General features: G+C 47.2%; 2 protein-coding genes across 2 annotated transcripts; both read right to left on the minus strand.

The window, feature by feature from the left end:
- Positions 1–7,558: 7,558 nt before the first annotated feature.
- On the minus strand, positions 7,559–11,798 carry LOC130435969 (extracellular calcium-sensing receptor-like). Its single transcript, XM_056766864.1, has 7 exons — positions 11,509–11,798; positions 10,509–10,736; positions 10,114–10,405; positions 9,102–9,896; positions 8,802–9,029; positions 8,554–8,677; positions 7,559–8,457 (listed from the first exon to the last, which is right to left on the minus strand). The coding sequence occupies exons 1-7, from the start codon at positions 11,796–11,798 to the stop codon at positions 7,559–7,561; spliced, it is 2,856 nt and encodes a 951-aa protein (XP_056622842.1).
- A 2,233-nt stretch (positions 11,799–14,031) lies between these two features.
- Positions 14,032–16,642, minus strand: LOC130435970 (retrovirus-related Pol polyprotein from transposon 17.6). Its single transcript, XM_056766865.1, has 2 exons — positions 14,677–16,642; positions 14,032–14,612 (listed from the first exon to the last, which is right to left on the minus strand). Exons 1-2 carry the CDS (start codon positions 16,640–16,642, stop codon positions 14,032–14,034), a joined length of 2,547 nt encoding a protein of 848 aa, XP_056622843.1.
- Between the last annotated feature and the right edge of the window lie 66 nt (positions 16,643–16,708).

Raw genomic sequence — 16,708 nt, forward strand, 5'->3', positions numbered from 1 at the left:
ATGGAGTGAGAGAAGTTGCTATCTAACCTTTCCAAAGAAATGACAGCACGACAGCGACACAACACATTTCTGTGGGTCAAGATGAGAAGAAGCGCCACTTTTAGGCGTACAATTGCCTAGTGGCTGGGGCTCTTGCCTGAGTGATCGTGCTCACAAGTGCAGGAGCCATGTCACTGAGGATCTCCTCGTCCCAGGCATGGAGGTTCCAGAGGTCTGGTCTCTCCGTGGAGCGTGACCTGCCGAGCGGAGCAGAACGTGCTTGCCCTGAATAAGGGGAAGGAACCTCTTCAGAGCAGTCTGTGGTCACCACGACATGCCTCAAGACCAGCCGATCGGGACTCCAGCCCGGAGAAGGGACGCGTCTGTCCAATGGGGTAGGGTGCGATGGCAGTGAGGGGTGATGGAGATATGTTTAGTGCCTGTGTGCCATCCTCTCCAGGGAACGTTACTCCGAAGCCAATGGTGAAGCGGTCTCATATGCATCAACCCAAGACGCACGACTGCTGCCAAGGATGCCATATGCCCCAGGAGCCTCTGAAAAGCTTCAGTGGGACAGCTGGTTGCCACCTAAAGAGTGTCAGGCAGCGCAGCACTGACTTGGCGTAATTGTTGGTAAGGCACGCTGTCATGGTGACAGAGTCTAGTTCCATACAGAAATAAGAGATATTTTGCACCAGCTGCTTCAACGCCTTGGATTGGTGGACCTGCAGGATAGCTATGGCATGAAGAGCAGAGGCAGCTGTAGCCGAAAACGTGCAAGCGTTGGAAGGGAGTCTTAGTCTACCCCTCCAGGTGGCGACAGCATGCTCGACCTGGGGTATGTCGACATATCCCTTTACTGCCCCATTGTCAAGGGAAGTCAGACGACGGAGCTTGTTTGATGAGAAGGGGGCATTCCAGGTTCTTGGTGAGCTCCTCATACACCTCCGAGAAAAAAGATAGTGGAGCGGAACACAGCTTTGTACCGCACTCTGTATCCAGGTATCAGAGATTCAGCCGTAAGCTTTGTGGGGAAGGCGGTGCGGTGCCCTGCAGCCTGGGCAAGCATGGCTGACATGTCTGCCCTGAGCCGCAAGCTCCAGGGAATCTTCAACATCTAATGTCAGGATGTCACCATCCGATGCTGTGATGTAAACCTCAACCACATCATGCTCTTGCATGAGTCCGCTATGGGTCGGTCAACTGCCGCCCATTGGAGACAGGTTTTCTGAGCGTATCGGGGCATGGACGGTCTGCGGCAATGGCTGAGGCGGGTTAACGTCCATGGGAGTCCCCACATCACCATCGCTGCTCGACACTGCAGATGTCCCATTCCGGACAATGGGAATCAGACGATGTTGTGGCTGAGTTCAGAAAGAACCAACCATGAACGCAACACCTTGATTGACTTACAGTATGGTCGCACTGCAGGCATTCCAAATCAACGAACACTGCTTCAGCATGGTGGCGGCCCAAGCATGTGTTGCAGGTATCGTGCCAACCAGGTACGAGGACGAGGCGGCCAAATCCAAGATAACAGCAGCGAGACATGCCTGGCGACATGTGCACGCATCCTTTGTAACTGTATGTACGGGTTGGACACTGGCATGCCATGCCATTCGATAAGTTCATTGGCCTTTTAAAAGTACCATGTTGTAAAGTGCAAACCCCATTCTGTCCTAACAAAACATCAAGAGACCGACAGAAGAGGAACTGGATTCTTTTTTCTCAGCTATAATTTGAGACGTGATCCAAGATTCACTGTCGACCCACTGCAGCTCAGTGATGTTCTCTGGTGCAAAGAATTTTAGGAAGGGGATAAAATCTGCAGATGAGAATCCATGAAAACCAACCACCTCCCTGTTTCTGTTTCAGTGTCTTTAGGAGCTGCTCTTCTGAATTAGTTTTATATATTGCCTCTGAGTATTCAATGCAAATCCCCTCTGGTTGTGCTATCATTTCAAATATTGCAATTCTATTGTTACTATAGACATTGTGACTCCTCAACGTTCGAACCCGAATACGGCTATGCGATCCAATTTGCCATACACCTGCATTAGTTTCGGGGCATCCTCTCATCCTCAGTCAGAGGCAAGGATCCTCCTCTGGTTTGGGCCGAGGTCACCACCCTTCTGGTGAAGGAAGCAATCGAGCCCCTCCCTCCTGCCGAGATGTTCAGCGGGTTTTACAGCCCGTACTTCATCGTCCCAAAGAAAAGCGGGGGGTTGCGCCCCATTCTAAATCTGTGCCCCATTCTAGATCTGCGTACCCTGAACAGACACCTACACAAACTGCCGATCAGGATGCTCACGCAGAAGCGCATCCTGATGTCTATCAGATCGACCTGAATCACGCGTAGTTTCTTGTCTTGATCCTCCTTCGTCATCGACCGTTCCTGCAGCTCGCTTTCGAGGGGCGGGCATATCAATACAGGGTCCTCCCATTCGTTCTGTCCCTGTCCCCACGAGTCTTCACGAAGATCGAGGAAGCCGCCCTCGCTTCCCCGCGTACCCCAGTGCGGGTACTCAACTATCTCAATGACCTTTCTGCGGATGGGGTTTCTGCGGATCCTTTCTGCGGATGACCCAGTCCAGGGTCAAGTCCCGGGTCCACTCCGGTGTACAGAATGTGGGTCCAGTAGCCAAGAAGACTATTTCAACTCAACGCATCTGAGGGAGCTGATTTTACACACTCCTGCGCTTTTTTTTACTTCAAGCTCTGTCTTAAGAGCTAGTTTCTAATTGCAGCACAATTTGCAGTGTTGATCATTGTAGCCAATTGTGCTGCCTGCAAATGGACAGCGAGCACTTGAGTCAACTCTTTGCTCTTAACACAACTTAAATAAAAAGCAAACCTTGCTGCTACCGGTCATTTTCTTGCATTACAGTTCATTCAGCTTTGATGGCAGCTTAGCTTTTAGCATGTTGGAGAGTTTCGGGAGAGAAAACCAACAGTGATCCAATATTTTTAGCTAGTAGAAATTAGTTTAGGTTGTTAGATAGGCATGTGGTGTTTAATGCAATTAATTGAAGAAAAACTGTCTGTCACAGTTAAATTATTTCTTGTTGAATTTTTTGTGTACATCCATACATCTATGTCTATTTAATGCGGCTGCATGCATGACTCTGCACTGGCATCAGTGGAACGCACTGGAGACCAGAGGCTATTTTCTATATATGTCAATAGGGTTTTTACCTGTTACAGATCCGCCAACGGGAAGTATTAAAGACCATTCCTATAATAAGAGTATTTCTGGAGAAGCAGCTCATTCAGTTCACCCTACAGCGGCCGACTCAGGGAATGAGTACAAAAAACAGTATTATTTCCAAAAAAGTGACACTGTTTCTGGCTTTTTTATATATAAATATGAAACAGAAAATATGTACACGAGAACAGCTTTATTGGGCAATGTGCTGGATTTAAAATGTAAAGAAATAATTTAAAGTTAAAAAAATCGGGTCAAAAGTACAATGCAACGAAATGTATCAAGAAGGAAATACAGCATAACATGAGGAAGGTGGGGAGAAAAACAAGCACACATTACACATAGACAAGATTTGCAACAGAGTAAGTAATCCAGCTCCGGCAAGCAGCCATCCGGTCCTGCAGCCATTATGGCACTTAACACAGACCCGCTTGCCAAGCTGGCGGATCAAAGCTACGGAGGTTTGGAATCGGTCAGAGTCTGTGTTTGTGTGTGTGTCTGTATGAGGGATAAGATCCAAAAGTCTGTGTATTTGTGTATGATGGGGGAGGGAACGCAAGAGCATCTCGCCACATTGCCCTTCAGGGTTGTTTCTCCAGGATCGGCCTCGGCCAAGGCCAATCCTGGTACGGGGGGTCGAAAAGATAAGATTGCAGTTGTTTAGTCTTGAGGCGAGTAAACCGCATTCCAATTCCACGGCTACCCTCTTTGTCCATTTTGGTCTTTAGCATCATCAATTTTCCTTTCCATAGCCGTCAGTTTTTCAAGATATAATCCATATTGCGATTAATAGTCTCAGTCTCAGTGCTGACCGCTCTTTCCACGGCCTCCCTCATAACTGGAAGCCTTGTGAGGCCATTGACAGCTGTTCCCGTTTTAAGAATTTTTCGATAACCCTGGGCAAAGCATAATCCAATCAGCATAATACCTGTTATCATGGTTCCGAAAAGGTAGATATCTTCAATGTCCTCCACGGAAAGAGCCGCCAGACACACGATCCGCCATCTCTCCCACGCGTCCATCGTGTAGCCAGCTGCGAACGTTCCGTCAGGGCATTCAGGTTCACCAGAACCTTTGTTTCTCATTGAGAAAATGGTGTCAATTGCGCTAAGGGACCAGTTGATCGGATCCATAGTTTCCAAGTTTTCGAGAGCAGTGCAGAGAGAGTCTCTCAATAGATGAGACGAGACAAGACAGGAGACAAAGCAGGGAAGATATGGCAAGGACGGGGAGAGAGAAAATGCGACCGCCTCCGATGAGAGCCAAACGAGAAAGTAGGTATTCTATTTGAATACCTACTAAAAAGATGTACATGCTGGTCGCTTCTTTCTGGTGATTAAACGTTTGGGCTCCATTGGAGTCTGTCGTTACTAATTGAGTGTGCTTGACGTGTGTCAAGATATAAATTAGTAAACTAAATAAGTAAACAACCAATTCTAATGTTCAGTAATGTGCAACGCATTTGCCAACGGACGGATCGTGCCCCCTAAAAGTTTTTGAATATGTGACTTGCTATGACACTGGTCATTTGTATTTGTCTGGGAATCTGCTTTTACTACACTTGAAAGGGCAGCTTTCAACCAGGTGTCTTCCTACCTATTCCAGAATAAACTACTGGATGACAAGCATTCTGGCTTCAAAACAAACCACTCCACTGAGACGGCACTGCTATCGGTCACAGAAGCACTGCGGCTAGCCAAGGCGGAATCTAAATCCTCGGTCCTGATTCTGCTAGACCTATCTGCAGCGTTTGACACTGTCAATCACCAGATACTGCTAGCAACCCTGTCATCACTAGGAATCACAGGCTCTACCCTCCGCTGGTTCAAATCCTACCTCTCCGACAGATCCTTCAGGGTGTCATGGAGGGGCTCGCTGTCCACGCCTCACCACATGATCACTGGGGTCCCTCAGGGGTCGGTGCTTGGACCGCTGCTTTTTTCCATCTACACGACATCACTGGGACCCATCATACAGGCACATGGCTTCTCATATCACTGTTATGCCGACGACACCTAGATCTACATCTTGTTTCACCCAGACGATACCACTGTAGCAGCTCGCATTACAGCCTGCCTCGAGGACATCTCAGCTTGGATGAAAGACCATCACCTCCAGCTGAACCCTGCCAAGACCGAACTACTCGTGTTTCCGGCACACCCTACGGTCCAACACGATTTCAACATCCATCTTGGCAATACCACAATCACCCATTCCAAAACAGCCGGAACCTCGGAGTCATATTTGATGAACAGCTGTCCTTCAATGATCACATTGCAAAGACAACACGGTCATGCCGATATGCCTTATTCAACATTAGAAAGATCAGACCCTATCTCACGGAGCATGCTGCACAACTCCTTGTCCAGGCCCTGGTAATCCCAAGGTTGGACTACTGCAATGCTCTCCTTGCTGGTCTTCCTGCAAAGGCTATCAAACCACTTCAGCTGGTTCAGAACGCAGCAGCACGCCTCGTCTTCCAAACAGCCCAAAAGGACTCACGTGACTCCCCTTTTCACCTCTCTTCACTGGCTACCGGTTGCAGCCCGAATCAGATTCAAGTCACTAATGCTTGCCTACAGGACTATCACTGGATCTGCAACGGCTTACTTCCACACTCTCCTGCACTCCTACACCCCATCAAGATCCCTGCGTTCAGCAAACCAGCGGCGTCTTGTATTGCCTTCCCATAAGGGCAGTAAATCGCTCTCCCGCTCTTTCTCATTCACAACTCCTTCCTGGTGGAACATTCTTCCTAACTCTGTCCGTTCAACCACATCTCTCACAACATTTAAAAAACTACTTAGAACCCATCTCTTTGCTTTGGATAAAAGCGTCTGCTAAATGTCTAAATGTAAATGTAAATGGTTAGTAAAAAGCCATTAAGTTTTCTATTTTAGATGACACTACTCTTCTAAAAGGAAATAAACACTGAATTATTATAGGGATGCAGAGCTTACGGCACAAACCCAAACATTTTTGTTTAAAACATTGACTTGTTTGTGAATTCACACCAATCTGTTAGTGTGGGGACATTTCCACCCCCCTAAATACAACGTGGCACAAAACGAAATGTGATTGGTTGCTTTACCTGTCAGTCATAAAGCCTTTTTGGCGATCAATGGCTATTTAATACGGCAATAGAACCCTGAAGGTCAAGCTACTCGAGACTGTATAATTAGAAAACATTTTACATTAATCCGTATGTACAGTATGTCAAACATGGCTACTTATGCATCCTAAAGCTATACTCTGCTTAAAACTTATTGTACTCGGTATAAAGGTAACACACTTACATGATGTGTGATACATCCTAAAGCTATACACGGCCTAAAAACGTATTGTACTCTGTATAAAAGGTAACACAGTTACATGATGTGTGATACATTTTATTTGTGAACCAGATTATTGGTTTATTGTACAGTACATACATACAGGCTATTAATTTGAATGTCCACTTTTTAATTGCAAAAAGTCAATGTCATTTATTATAAGGCAGTAAACAACGTAGGTCCAGAATATGGCTGTGATGGAGATGGTCAGTGAGAGTCCACTGTGTCCAGTACTGACCCGTCCAACACTGCAGAGCCTGCCACAGCCTGTGAAGAGCAGAACTCATTAAAACCGCAAACACATACAATCCCCACCCCATAAAAATCACAAACTCTAATATGTTGTTGGACTGTCTTTAGCTTTGATTATGGCAAGCATTCGCCATGGCATCTTTTCGATAAGCTTCTGTAATGTCAAGAAAAAAATCCCATCCAGAGTTGCATGCATTTTTCACCAAGATCTTGAATTGAGGATGGGAGAGTCGGACCACTGTGCAATTTCTTCTCAAGCACATCCCAAAGATTCTCAATGGGGTTAAGGTCTGGACTCTGTGGTGGCTGATCCATATGTGAAAACGATGTCTTATGCTCCCGGCATTGTCATCTTGGAATATGCCCGATCAATCAGGGAAGAAAAAACCCATTGATGGAATAGCCTGGTCATTCAGGATACTCAGGTAGTCAGCTGACCTCATTCTTTGGGAACATAACATTGCTGAACCTAGACCTCGAATCCAATGGGAGGCTCTAACCTATTTGCTTAGTAAAATCCGGGTGATGATTTTTTTTGCACAATTACTAATGATATATTTCAGTATAGTGTGTATACATACATATATGTGTGTGATTTGGATGTTTAACAGTTCAATTTTGTTTTACCTCACATCAAATTATAATTTCAATATTGAGCCTGCGAACATAGGTTATTAAATTTTCTGAAAAAAAAATCTGGTTACTAATTTGTTGTTTACCTGTGTTGGCGGCAAAAAACTTACCTTAACTATCAAAGTGCTGTCTTGTGTTCTTCCCTGAGTTGATACAATTAGGGTTTCCCCATCATATGCTTTTTTGTATTTTGATCTGGTTTTAACAAAATTATGTAACTTTTGGGGGCAAAAATGCAAAATAACAAACCGAAACTCGAAGCTAAAATTGCAAATATCTCCATGGCTACAGTATATTTTCCAGGAGAACTGACATAAGCTGGTATAAATGTGATCCACACAGCACAGAAGATGAGCATACTGAATGTGATGAATTTAGCTTCATTGAAATTATCAGGCAGCTTCCGAGCCAGAAAAGCTAAAACGAAACACAAGGTTGATAACAGACCAATATAACCAAGAACAGCCCAGAAACCAACAGCAGAGCCTACATGACATTCCAGGATGATCTTTTCTCTGTAATAGTTCATGTTTTTATGTGGGAAAGGAGGTGATATTGTTAACCAAAGCACACAAATTATGACCTGTATTAAAGTTAAAGAAACAACACTGAGTCTCTGTTGTACAGGCCCAAACCATTTCATGACATTACTTCCTGGAAGTGTGGCCTTAAAGGCCATTAACACAACTATTGTTTTACCCAGAACACAGGAGACAGAGAGGACGAAAGTGATCCCAAACGCTGTGTGACGTAACATACAGGACCACTCAGTGGGGCGACCAATGAAAGTAAGTGAACAGAGAAAACACAGAGTCAATGAGAAGAGCAGCAGGAAGCTCAGCTCTGAGTTGTTTGCTCTCACGATAGGTGTTTCTTTATGAAGATAAAACACAAAATATATCATTGATGTTAATAATACTCCAATAAATGAGCAAATAGAAAGAACAATCCCCATGATTTCTGTATAGGAAAGGAATTCAGTCACTTTTGGGACACATTTGTCTTTGTTTTCGTTCGACCAATACTCCAAATCACATAGAAAGCAGTCACTAGAATCTGTGAGGAAGGAATTGAAATAGATTATTTGAATGAAAAGCACATCACAAGGTCTTTGTGTATTGGACAGCTCTACTAGCATTTGGTAGTGTTTACCTGTGCTGTTACTGATTTCTCCATCTGCACATGGAATACAGTCATAACAGCAGACAGGTCTTCCTTTCTGTACAGCCTTCCTTGTGCCTGGAGGACAACTCTCACTGCACACAGACACAGGAACCTGTGCAAAAATAAATGCCCTCCATATAAAGCCAGTTTCTTTGTTGCGTAATTTTCCCCTGTGTTTCTGCTTATACATATTTTATTAAGTTATATTTTTTAAATATGATTCTTTCTTGACACACCTGTCTGATGTTTTCGGCCCATACCATGTTTTCTTGATCAACTTGAAGGAGTTTCTCTGAAGGCAGTGAGCTGTCATACACACCAACAAGTTTAAACTGCAGACTTCCATCTTCAGCAGGCTGCCAGTTCACCAGATCATATTTTGCTCCTGGGTCACCACTCGCATCAAAAAATATTTTCTCACCAGTTTTGACAGTGAAATTGACATCTCTTATATACTCTAACACCTGAGAATAAACACAAACATAATGGGTTTCAGTTAGACTTTACTGTTTTAATAGTTTTTTTCTCCTAATCACCTTTTGTGGTGTGGGCAGATCTCCTTTGCTGATATTAGTGGCAGATTTGACATCATTTATTAGATTATGTAGTGCATGTGCGATAGCATACACTGCAGTGTACACTTTATTTGCTATGCGCAGCTCTGATACATCAGTATATTCATTTTGTAGTTCTGTTAAGTGTTCTGAGCCAGTACAGACACGTGTTCCACTGCCGGTGTTTCTGAAAGAGCACTGAAAAACAGTTTCCCAAAATTCCTTCAAAAGTTCATTTTTTGGTTCTTGATGAGGGTGCACAGTCACTAGAAACTCTTTCAATCCGTCAAGCTTTGCGTTTGCTACACCAAAGCCCACAGCTCCTGTGAGAAAACTAATGTCCATTGTTTCTGCAATAATTTGAGAAGTGATCCAAGATTCACTGCCGACCCATTGCAGCCCAGTGATGTTATGTTGTGCCAATAATTTCATGAAGGGGAGAAAATCGCTGTATGATAAAAAGGCTACCACCACCCGGGATGTGGCTTTTTTAATCACTTCCAGTGACTTTAGGAGCTGCTCTTTCGGATCTGTTCTGAGTATGGCCTCCGAGTATTCCATACAAATCCCCTCTTGTTTCGCTATTTTTTCAAATTCTGCAATTCCATTGTTGCCATAGTCATTGCGACTCCTTACTGCACCAACCCAAGTCCAGCCATATTGTTTTACAAGCTGAGCCAGCGCTTTGCTTTGGTAATAATCACTGGGTATTGTTCTGAAAAAGGACGGGAACCTTCTTCTGTCACTCAGGCATGCACATGTGGCAAAATGACTGACCTATGTGAAATGACGAAATTATTATTTCTTTCTTAATGTACTGATTATTACTACTATATAAATAATATATTCATTAAAACAAGTTGAACAACTTGACAAGTTCTTTTGATATTTACACTGATTGTTTTCATATTTGTATTTAATAGTAAAGCACATATGGAGCATTACATCATGCATTGATTCATCATTACAATATGTGGCAGGAAAAAGTTCTTACAACAGGGATGTTAAATGGTCCTACTAAGGAGGCCGTGCCAGTGGTGCCAGTGGAGCCTGATGGTCCAACAATGGCATGAACAAATGGTGGTCTAGAACAGGACTCATCATGTAGAGTCTCTTCATAACCATTCATTAAAGCCATGCCTGACAGGACAGTCTGAGATACAGAGCCACAGGCATCATATATTTTATAGCCTAAAGTGACACCAGGCAACAGTTGTGTGCTGTTGTTTATCTCCTCTATGGCAAAAATTAACGTCTGAGCAAATTTAAACTCACGCAGGTTTAGGCTGTAAAAATAAGCATCAGATTTATAATACACACAGAATCATTATAGCAGTGTTTTTTATAGTATTTATAATGCTTGATGTCAAAAAAGTTTTTCATACAGACCTGATACATTTTGTTGGTTTTGGTTTGGAAGTGAAAGGCTGTATATTTACAACAGCTGTTGTATGGATTGTGAAAATTGCCCCAATGTTGATGTCTTTTTCAGTAGAAAGTAGAGGAGGTGCTGGGTTGCTCAGTAGCCTACAGACTTGACCTGCGGCCGGGACACAAGCATAATATAACAGCAAAAGCAGCAGTGACATTGTCCTCTTTGCAATTCTAGTATGAAGGCTGTGTGGGAGCCTTTATGGCAGCACGCTGAAAGGTTCTGCCTTTTATCCTATTTTAAAAATCCATTTGGGATCAGCATCATGAGTGCCAGTTTTTTTTTTGCACTCTTGCAGCATTGAGAATCTTGATGCAAAACAACAGTAGCAGTGTATTGAAAAGTTACTATTTTTATTTATGGTTTTTAATTTATTGTTTACTGTTTCTCTCTCTATAAAATGTCAAGGGTAACACTTTATTTTGCAGTGCCCGTGTTACAGTGTAACTATACATTCAAGTACAGTGTGATAAAAAATAACTACATGTACTTGCTATATAGTTATGGTTTGGTTCATGGTTAGTTAGATGTAATTATGCTTAATTTATAGAAAATAATATAGTAAAATCATGTAACATGTGTAACAAGGGTAGCATAAAATAAAGTGTTACCAAATCAAGTTTAGATTCAGGTGTAGCTGCACTTTAAGGTAGCAAGAATAGTTGGTTATAACTATATAATCCTTGGGCATCATCATGCCTTTATTGACTATATTAGTGCCACAATTCTTGTGTAATAGAACCACTTGGCAGACGATAGATAAGAGCTTCAAGCAATGTTTATTCACACACACAGGCAGGTAAACAGCTAAGTCTGGGAATGTACAGTATATACTGAAGACTGAATTAACTTGTTATTCATATTGTCATTGTGTCTTGTAACGATTCCCTTATGACAGGAATCTCCTCTTTGTTGTGTTGATGTTCTTTAATAATAGAGTGACCAAGTTAACCTCACCCCGAAGTCCTCCACCAGAGATGAGTTCCGCAGTAATCCGGGGCTCCAGAGCCCGGTGCCCAGCCTCCAGAGCCAACTGCCTGGCTCTTCTTCGAGCCTCTTTCCGGTTGAGTTTGACGGGTACCCAATACCTCGGGGGATGAGATGGTTGATCGCCTGGGAGGGGCCTGATTTATCTTCTCCCTGGATTTAACAAAGGGGTACTGGCCGGAACCCCTTTCGAAGGCCTCCAGGCCGAAGACAGCATTTAGCACTCCCAGCAGCCACTGGCAATACCGGACCCTTCCCATTGGGCTACACGGAGCCCCCTCCACGTTCCAGCATATGATGGACATCGTGCTGCGGCCAAATCAACCCTACGCCGCAGCCTGCCTGGACGATTTGGTGATCCACTCCGATCATTGGGATGACCATCTGAACCGTCTCCGGAGGGTGTTGACCGAACTCTGCAGGGCTTGCCTAACCACCAACCCCCTGAAGTGTCACCTGGGCCTCTCTGAGGCGAAGTATCTGGGTTTCCAGGTGGGGCGCCCATTCCTGGGTCTTTAAGCAGACCCAGGGGACCTGTCATCACCCAGATCCTTGTCGTGTATCCTTCCACCTCGCTACAACACGGAAAATGCTTGTAGGTGCCCTACCCGCTGGATGGAAGTGAGCGGAATCAGATGAGCCGACTTCATTGTTAGGTGAGAAAGAGCGGCATCAATGAGCGGCTCAAAGGGGGGCCTCTTGAGGACCATATCAAGGTCCCAATAGGGTACGGAACGCGTATGGGGCGGATTCAGCCTTCTCGCGCCCCTTAGGAACCCAATGATCAGGTTGTGCTCTCCTAGAGAGTGGTTCTCTCTGGAAGGACAGCATGTTCCTGATCGAGCAACTCTTCGAGATGATTACCAGGATGAGAAGAGGCGCCACTAACAGGCGTATAGCTGACTAGTGGAAAGGGCCCTGGCCTTAGTGATCGACTCAACCACCGCCGGGGGTAGACCACTCAGGGTCTCCTCGTCCCATCCAGGAGCCAGACATGGAGGTTCCAGAGGTCTTGTCTGTGATGCCATAACATGCCCTTCCACTGAGAAAGCCGGTCCTTCTTCAGGGGAATCGTCCAAGGGTGAGTTGACGTGCAATGAGGCTCACTGGGGGGGAAGGCGCACTTTCGCTTGTCCCGCGGCCAGCTGTGCGCTAGAGCATCCGTGCCGCAGGGGGCCTTGGAAGCCGGCGGCCCCGGAAGCCAGATAACCAGTCTGGCCGATCGGGCCATCCTAAAAAAATCCCAAAATATTTGGGCTGAGTCCAGGTGCAGGCTTTAGTATGGAGCTTTGGGCAGGCTGGCTCAAAGCTCCATCCCCGGATGGGACTGGCTCGGAGACCACAGGGAGGCCAGGCGGGACCGGCTCAGGGACCACTGGAGGGCTGGACAGATCCGGGCTCTGGCGGCTGGGCAGGACCGGGCTCTGGACTCAGGACCACGAGACTCGAGACCACCGGACCCAGGACCACCGGACTCGGGACCACCGGTTCGGAGAACACCGGACTGACGTTGTCTGGAGGGCTGGTCGGGACTGGTTTGAGGGGTCAGGAAGGCCAGACGGAACCGGCTTGGAAAACATCAGATAGCCGGACGGGACCGGCTGGAGGGGGTCTGGAAGGCTGTACGGAACCGGCTCGGAGGTGATTGATTACTGCGGGTTCTGTCTCTGGTGGAGGACTTTGGGATGAGGTGAGTAGGGTTGCTCAAGACGTGTTTGGATGGGCTTGGATGATAAACTCCCCAACCTGTCTGTCCCTAATCTCGGGCGCCAGACACCGATGGGAATCATCATCCATCCCCATCACAAAGCAAGCGTTCAGGGAGCGATCGTCCCAAATCACCTGATGGTTGAGTTTCAGGAAGTCCTCCACGTATCTCTCCAGAGAACGACCATCCTGGCTGAGATGGTATCTCAAATTGTCCTCGGGAGAGATATTGAGCCGCAAGTAATCCATTCCTCTTTTAGGGTCTGCTATTCTGTCACATGTTGTATCGGGAGTAGAATCTCAATAGGTAACATTTAATGAAAACATAGTGTGACGGGCGAAGCAACGACACGCACACAGAAGTACAATATAACCACCCCCGAAGGGTATTTTATTGACAAGTTACTTATAATGCCACTGAGTGAGAGCTGCGTTGAGACGCGTGTCTAGCAGGCGTCTGTACTCGCTTCTTACTCCCTCTTCCGGCAGTAGTCTGTCTCGAGCCTTTTTCCGGTCCTGTACTTCCGGGTTCTTTGCAAGCTTCCTTAACCGTCTTTAGAGATCCGATCCTGTAGGACAACAAAGAAGAGATAGGGCTCAGTGGCATACAATTCTCGTGGAGACGTTTCTCACCTTCGTCTGGTTTGCCCGTGGCTTTGGTAGCCACTGGTAATTGGCATCCAATTGTGATGAGCGGCAGCTGTGCCGCTCCGATTGCCTCCGTCTCCATGGCGACGCTGATAGTGCCAGGGGTGACTCGTCACACTCCCCCCCCAAAGTGTCGACCTAGTCCTGTGGGGAGACGGAGAAATGTGTTGGGATGTGGGGAGGGGGGGTGTCACCTGACCGAGATGTCCCTCCTGACCACATCCTCGACAGACCATCGGCGTTGCCATGGGAGGACCCGGCCCGATGTTTCACAGTAAAGTGGTAGTCCTGGAGCGTCAGGAACCACCTTGTGATCCTTGCATTGGTATCTTTGGCTTTGCTCATCCACTGTAGGGGCGCATGGTCCGTCACCAAGGTGAAACTTCGCCCAAGGAGATAATATCTGAGCTCCAGGACTGCCCACTTTATGGCCAGGGCCTCCCTCTCCACCGTAGCATACCGTGTCTCTGCTGGAGTCAGCTTCCGGCTGATGTACACCACTGGGTGTTCTATTCCGTCCTTCAGCTGGGACAGTACTGCTCCCAATCCGGTGTCCGATGCGTCTGTCTGCAGGATAAAGGGGCAACCAAAGTCCGGGGCATGTAGGATCGGCGATGACGGCAGGGCTTCCTTCAATGTCTGAAAAGCTTGCTCTGTTTCCGGGTTCCACTTGACTTTGTCTGGCTGCCCCTTTTTGGTCAGGTCGGTCAGGGGACTGGCTATGGATGAAAAGTTGGGTATAAAGCACCTATAATAGCCCGCTAGCCCCAGGAAGGCTCGTACCTGGGATTTGTTGTGGGGTCGAGGGGCGTTCCAGACGGCTTCTACCTTCTTCACCGGGGGTATGGATTAATCCTCCTCCCACTCTATATCCCAGGTACTGGGCTTCGGCGAGTCCGAGGTGACATTTCTTGGGGTTTACCGTTAAGCCGGCCTTCCTGAGGTCCATTAGCACTCTCCGCAACCTATCCAGATGGGTGTCACAGGTCCCCGAGTGGATGACGAGATCGTCTATGTATGCTGCAGCGTAGGCTTGATGGGGCCGTAACAAAATGTCCATCATTCTTTGGAACGTGGCAGGTGCCCCGTGTAACCCGAACGGCAGCACTGTATACTGCCAATGTCCAGAGGGGGTGCTAAACGCCGTCTTCTCTCGAGCTTCTGGAGCAAGGGGCACCTGCCAGTATCCTTTTGTGAGGTCCAGCGATGTAAGGTATCGTGCCTTCCCCAGCCGGTCTAGTAACTCATCCACCCGGAGCATCGGATATCCGTCAAAGGTGGACACTTCGTTTACCCTGCGGAAGTCGTTGCAGAAGCGGAGAGTGCCATCTGGTTTGGGAACCATAACTATGGGGCTAGACCACGGGCTACGGGAGGGCTCTATAACTCCAAGCAATTTCATCCGTTTGATCTCCTCCTCTATTGCCAGTCGACGAGTCTCTGGAACTCGGTAGGGCCGCTGTCTTACCACAACCCCCAGAGGTGTGCGGATATCATGCTGGATTATCCGAGTCTGCCCAGGTTTTTCTGAGAAGACATCTCTGAACTGACTGACCAGGGACTGGATGTCTTGTTTTTGGACGGGGGACAGCTGTTCTCCCATCTGTACTACCGGTGCTTTAGTCTCTGCAAACGCCGCCATCTGGGTTGGGGATGCAATCCATTTTTTTAGAAGATTAATGTGGTACAGCTGTACTTCCCGTCTGCGTCTCGGCTGACGGAGGCGGTAATTGACCGGTCCTACCTTTTCCACCACCATATAGGGACCTTTCCAGGATGCCAGGAACTTGGACGTGGCGGTGGGGGTCAGGACTAACACCCGGTTGCCAGGCTGGAACTCCCTAGGCTGGGCCGGTCGGTCATACCACCTTTGCTGGGCGCGCTGGGCCTCGGCGAGATGTTCTTTTACCAGGGGCATCACCCTGTCTATCCGGGATCGCATCTGCTGAACATGCTCTACCATGCTACGATGTGGTGCTGGCTGTTGTTCCCAGGCGTCCCGGGCGACATCCAAAAGTCCGCGTGGTTGTCGGCCGAACATGAGTTCAAAAGGTGTAAAACCCGTGGACGCCTGGGGTACTTCCCGGATCCCGAACAATACATATGGGAGGAGTAGGTCCCAGTCGTGCCCATCCTCTGCCACCACCCGTCGGAGCATCCTCTTTAGGGTTTGATTGAAGCGTTCGACTAGTCCATCTGTTTGAGGATGATATACCGATGTCCTTAGCTGTTTTACCTTAAAGAGGTGGCAGAGGTCCGCCATAAGCCGGGACATAAAAGGAGTTCCCTGGTCAGTCAGTATTTCCGTAGGAATACCCACGCGGCTGTACATCAGAAACAGTTCCTTGGCTATTGCTTTAGTTGTGGCCTTCCTTAGTGGCAAAGCTTCTGGGTACCTCGTAGCGTAGTCCATGACGACCAGGATATACTCATGACCCCGGGCAGACTTCGGCAGCGGTCCCACCAGGTCCATCCCTATACGCTCGAAGGGCACCTCGATTACCGGAAGTGGAATCAGCGGACTGGGGGGAGGACGCTGGGGAGACTTCTGTTGGCATATGTGACAGCACTGGCAGAACCTCTTTACCACTGCTTCGAGACCAGGCCAATGGAACCGGTCCCTGATTCGTTGAATTGTATTTGCAGCCGCCAGATGACCCGCCATGGGGTGGGTGTGTGCCAACTCGAGAATCGTCTTGGTCTTGCTCTTGGGTACCACTAGCAACAGCTTTTCCTCCCCCCTTCGCATGGCGGCACAGTACAGCAGACCCTGCTTGATCACAAAATATGGGAGGGAGTGCGGGCCAGGCTGGTG

This window comes from Triplophysa dalaica, chromosome 14 (genome assembly GCF_015846415.1).
Source record: "Triplophysa dalaica isolate WHDGS20190420 chromosome 14, ASM1584641v1, whole genome shotgun sequence".
NCBI classification, from domain to species: Eukaryota; Metazoa; Chordata; class Actinopteri; order Cypriniformes; family Nemacheilidae; genus Triplophysa; species Triplophysa dalaica.

Excerpts from the sequence above, each read along its gene's own strand:
- LOC130435969 (XM_056766864.1), bottom strand. The coding sequence starts at position 11,798 with ATGGGAAGGGTCCGGTATTGCCAGTGGCTGCTGGGAGTGCTAAATGCT. Across the intron at positions 8,678-8,801 it reads GGGCCGAAAACATCAGACAG|GTTCCTGTGTCTGTGTGCAG; the intron begins GTGTGTCAAGAA and ends ATTTTTGCACAG. Across the intron at positions 8,458-8,553 it reads AGAAATCAGTAACAGCACAG|ATTCTAGTGACTGCTTTCTA; the intron begins GTAAACACTACC and ends CCTTCCTCACAG.
- LOC130435970 (XM_056766865.1), bottom strand. The coding sequence starts at position 16,642 with ATGCGAAGGGGGGAGGAAAAGCTGTTGCTAGTGGTACCCAAGAGCAAG. Across the intron at positions 14,613-14,676 it reads GACCCCACAACAAATCCCAG|CCAGTCCCCTGACCGACCTG; the intron begins GTACGAGCCTTC and ends TTTCATCCATAG.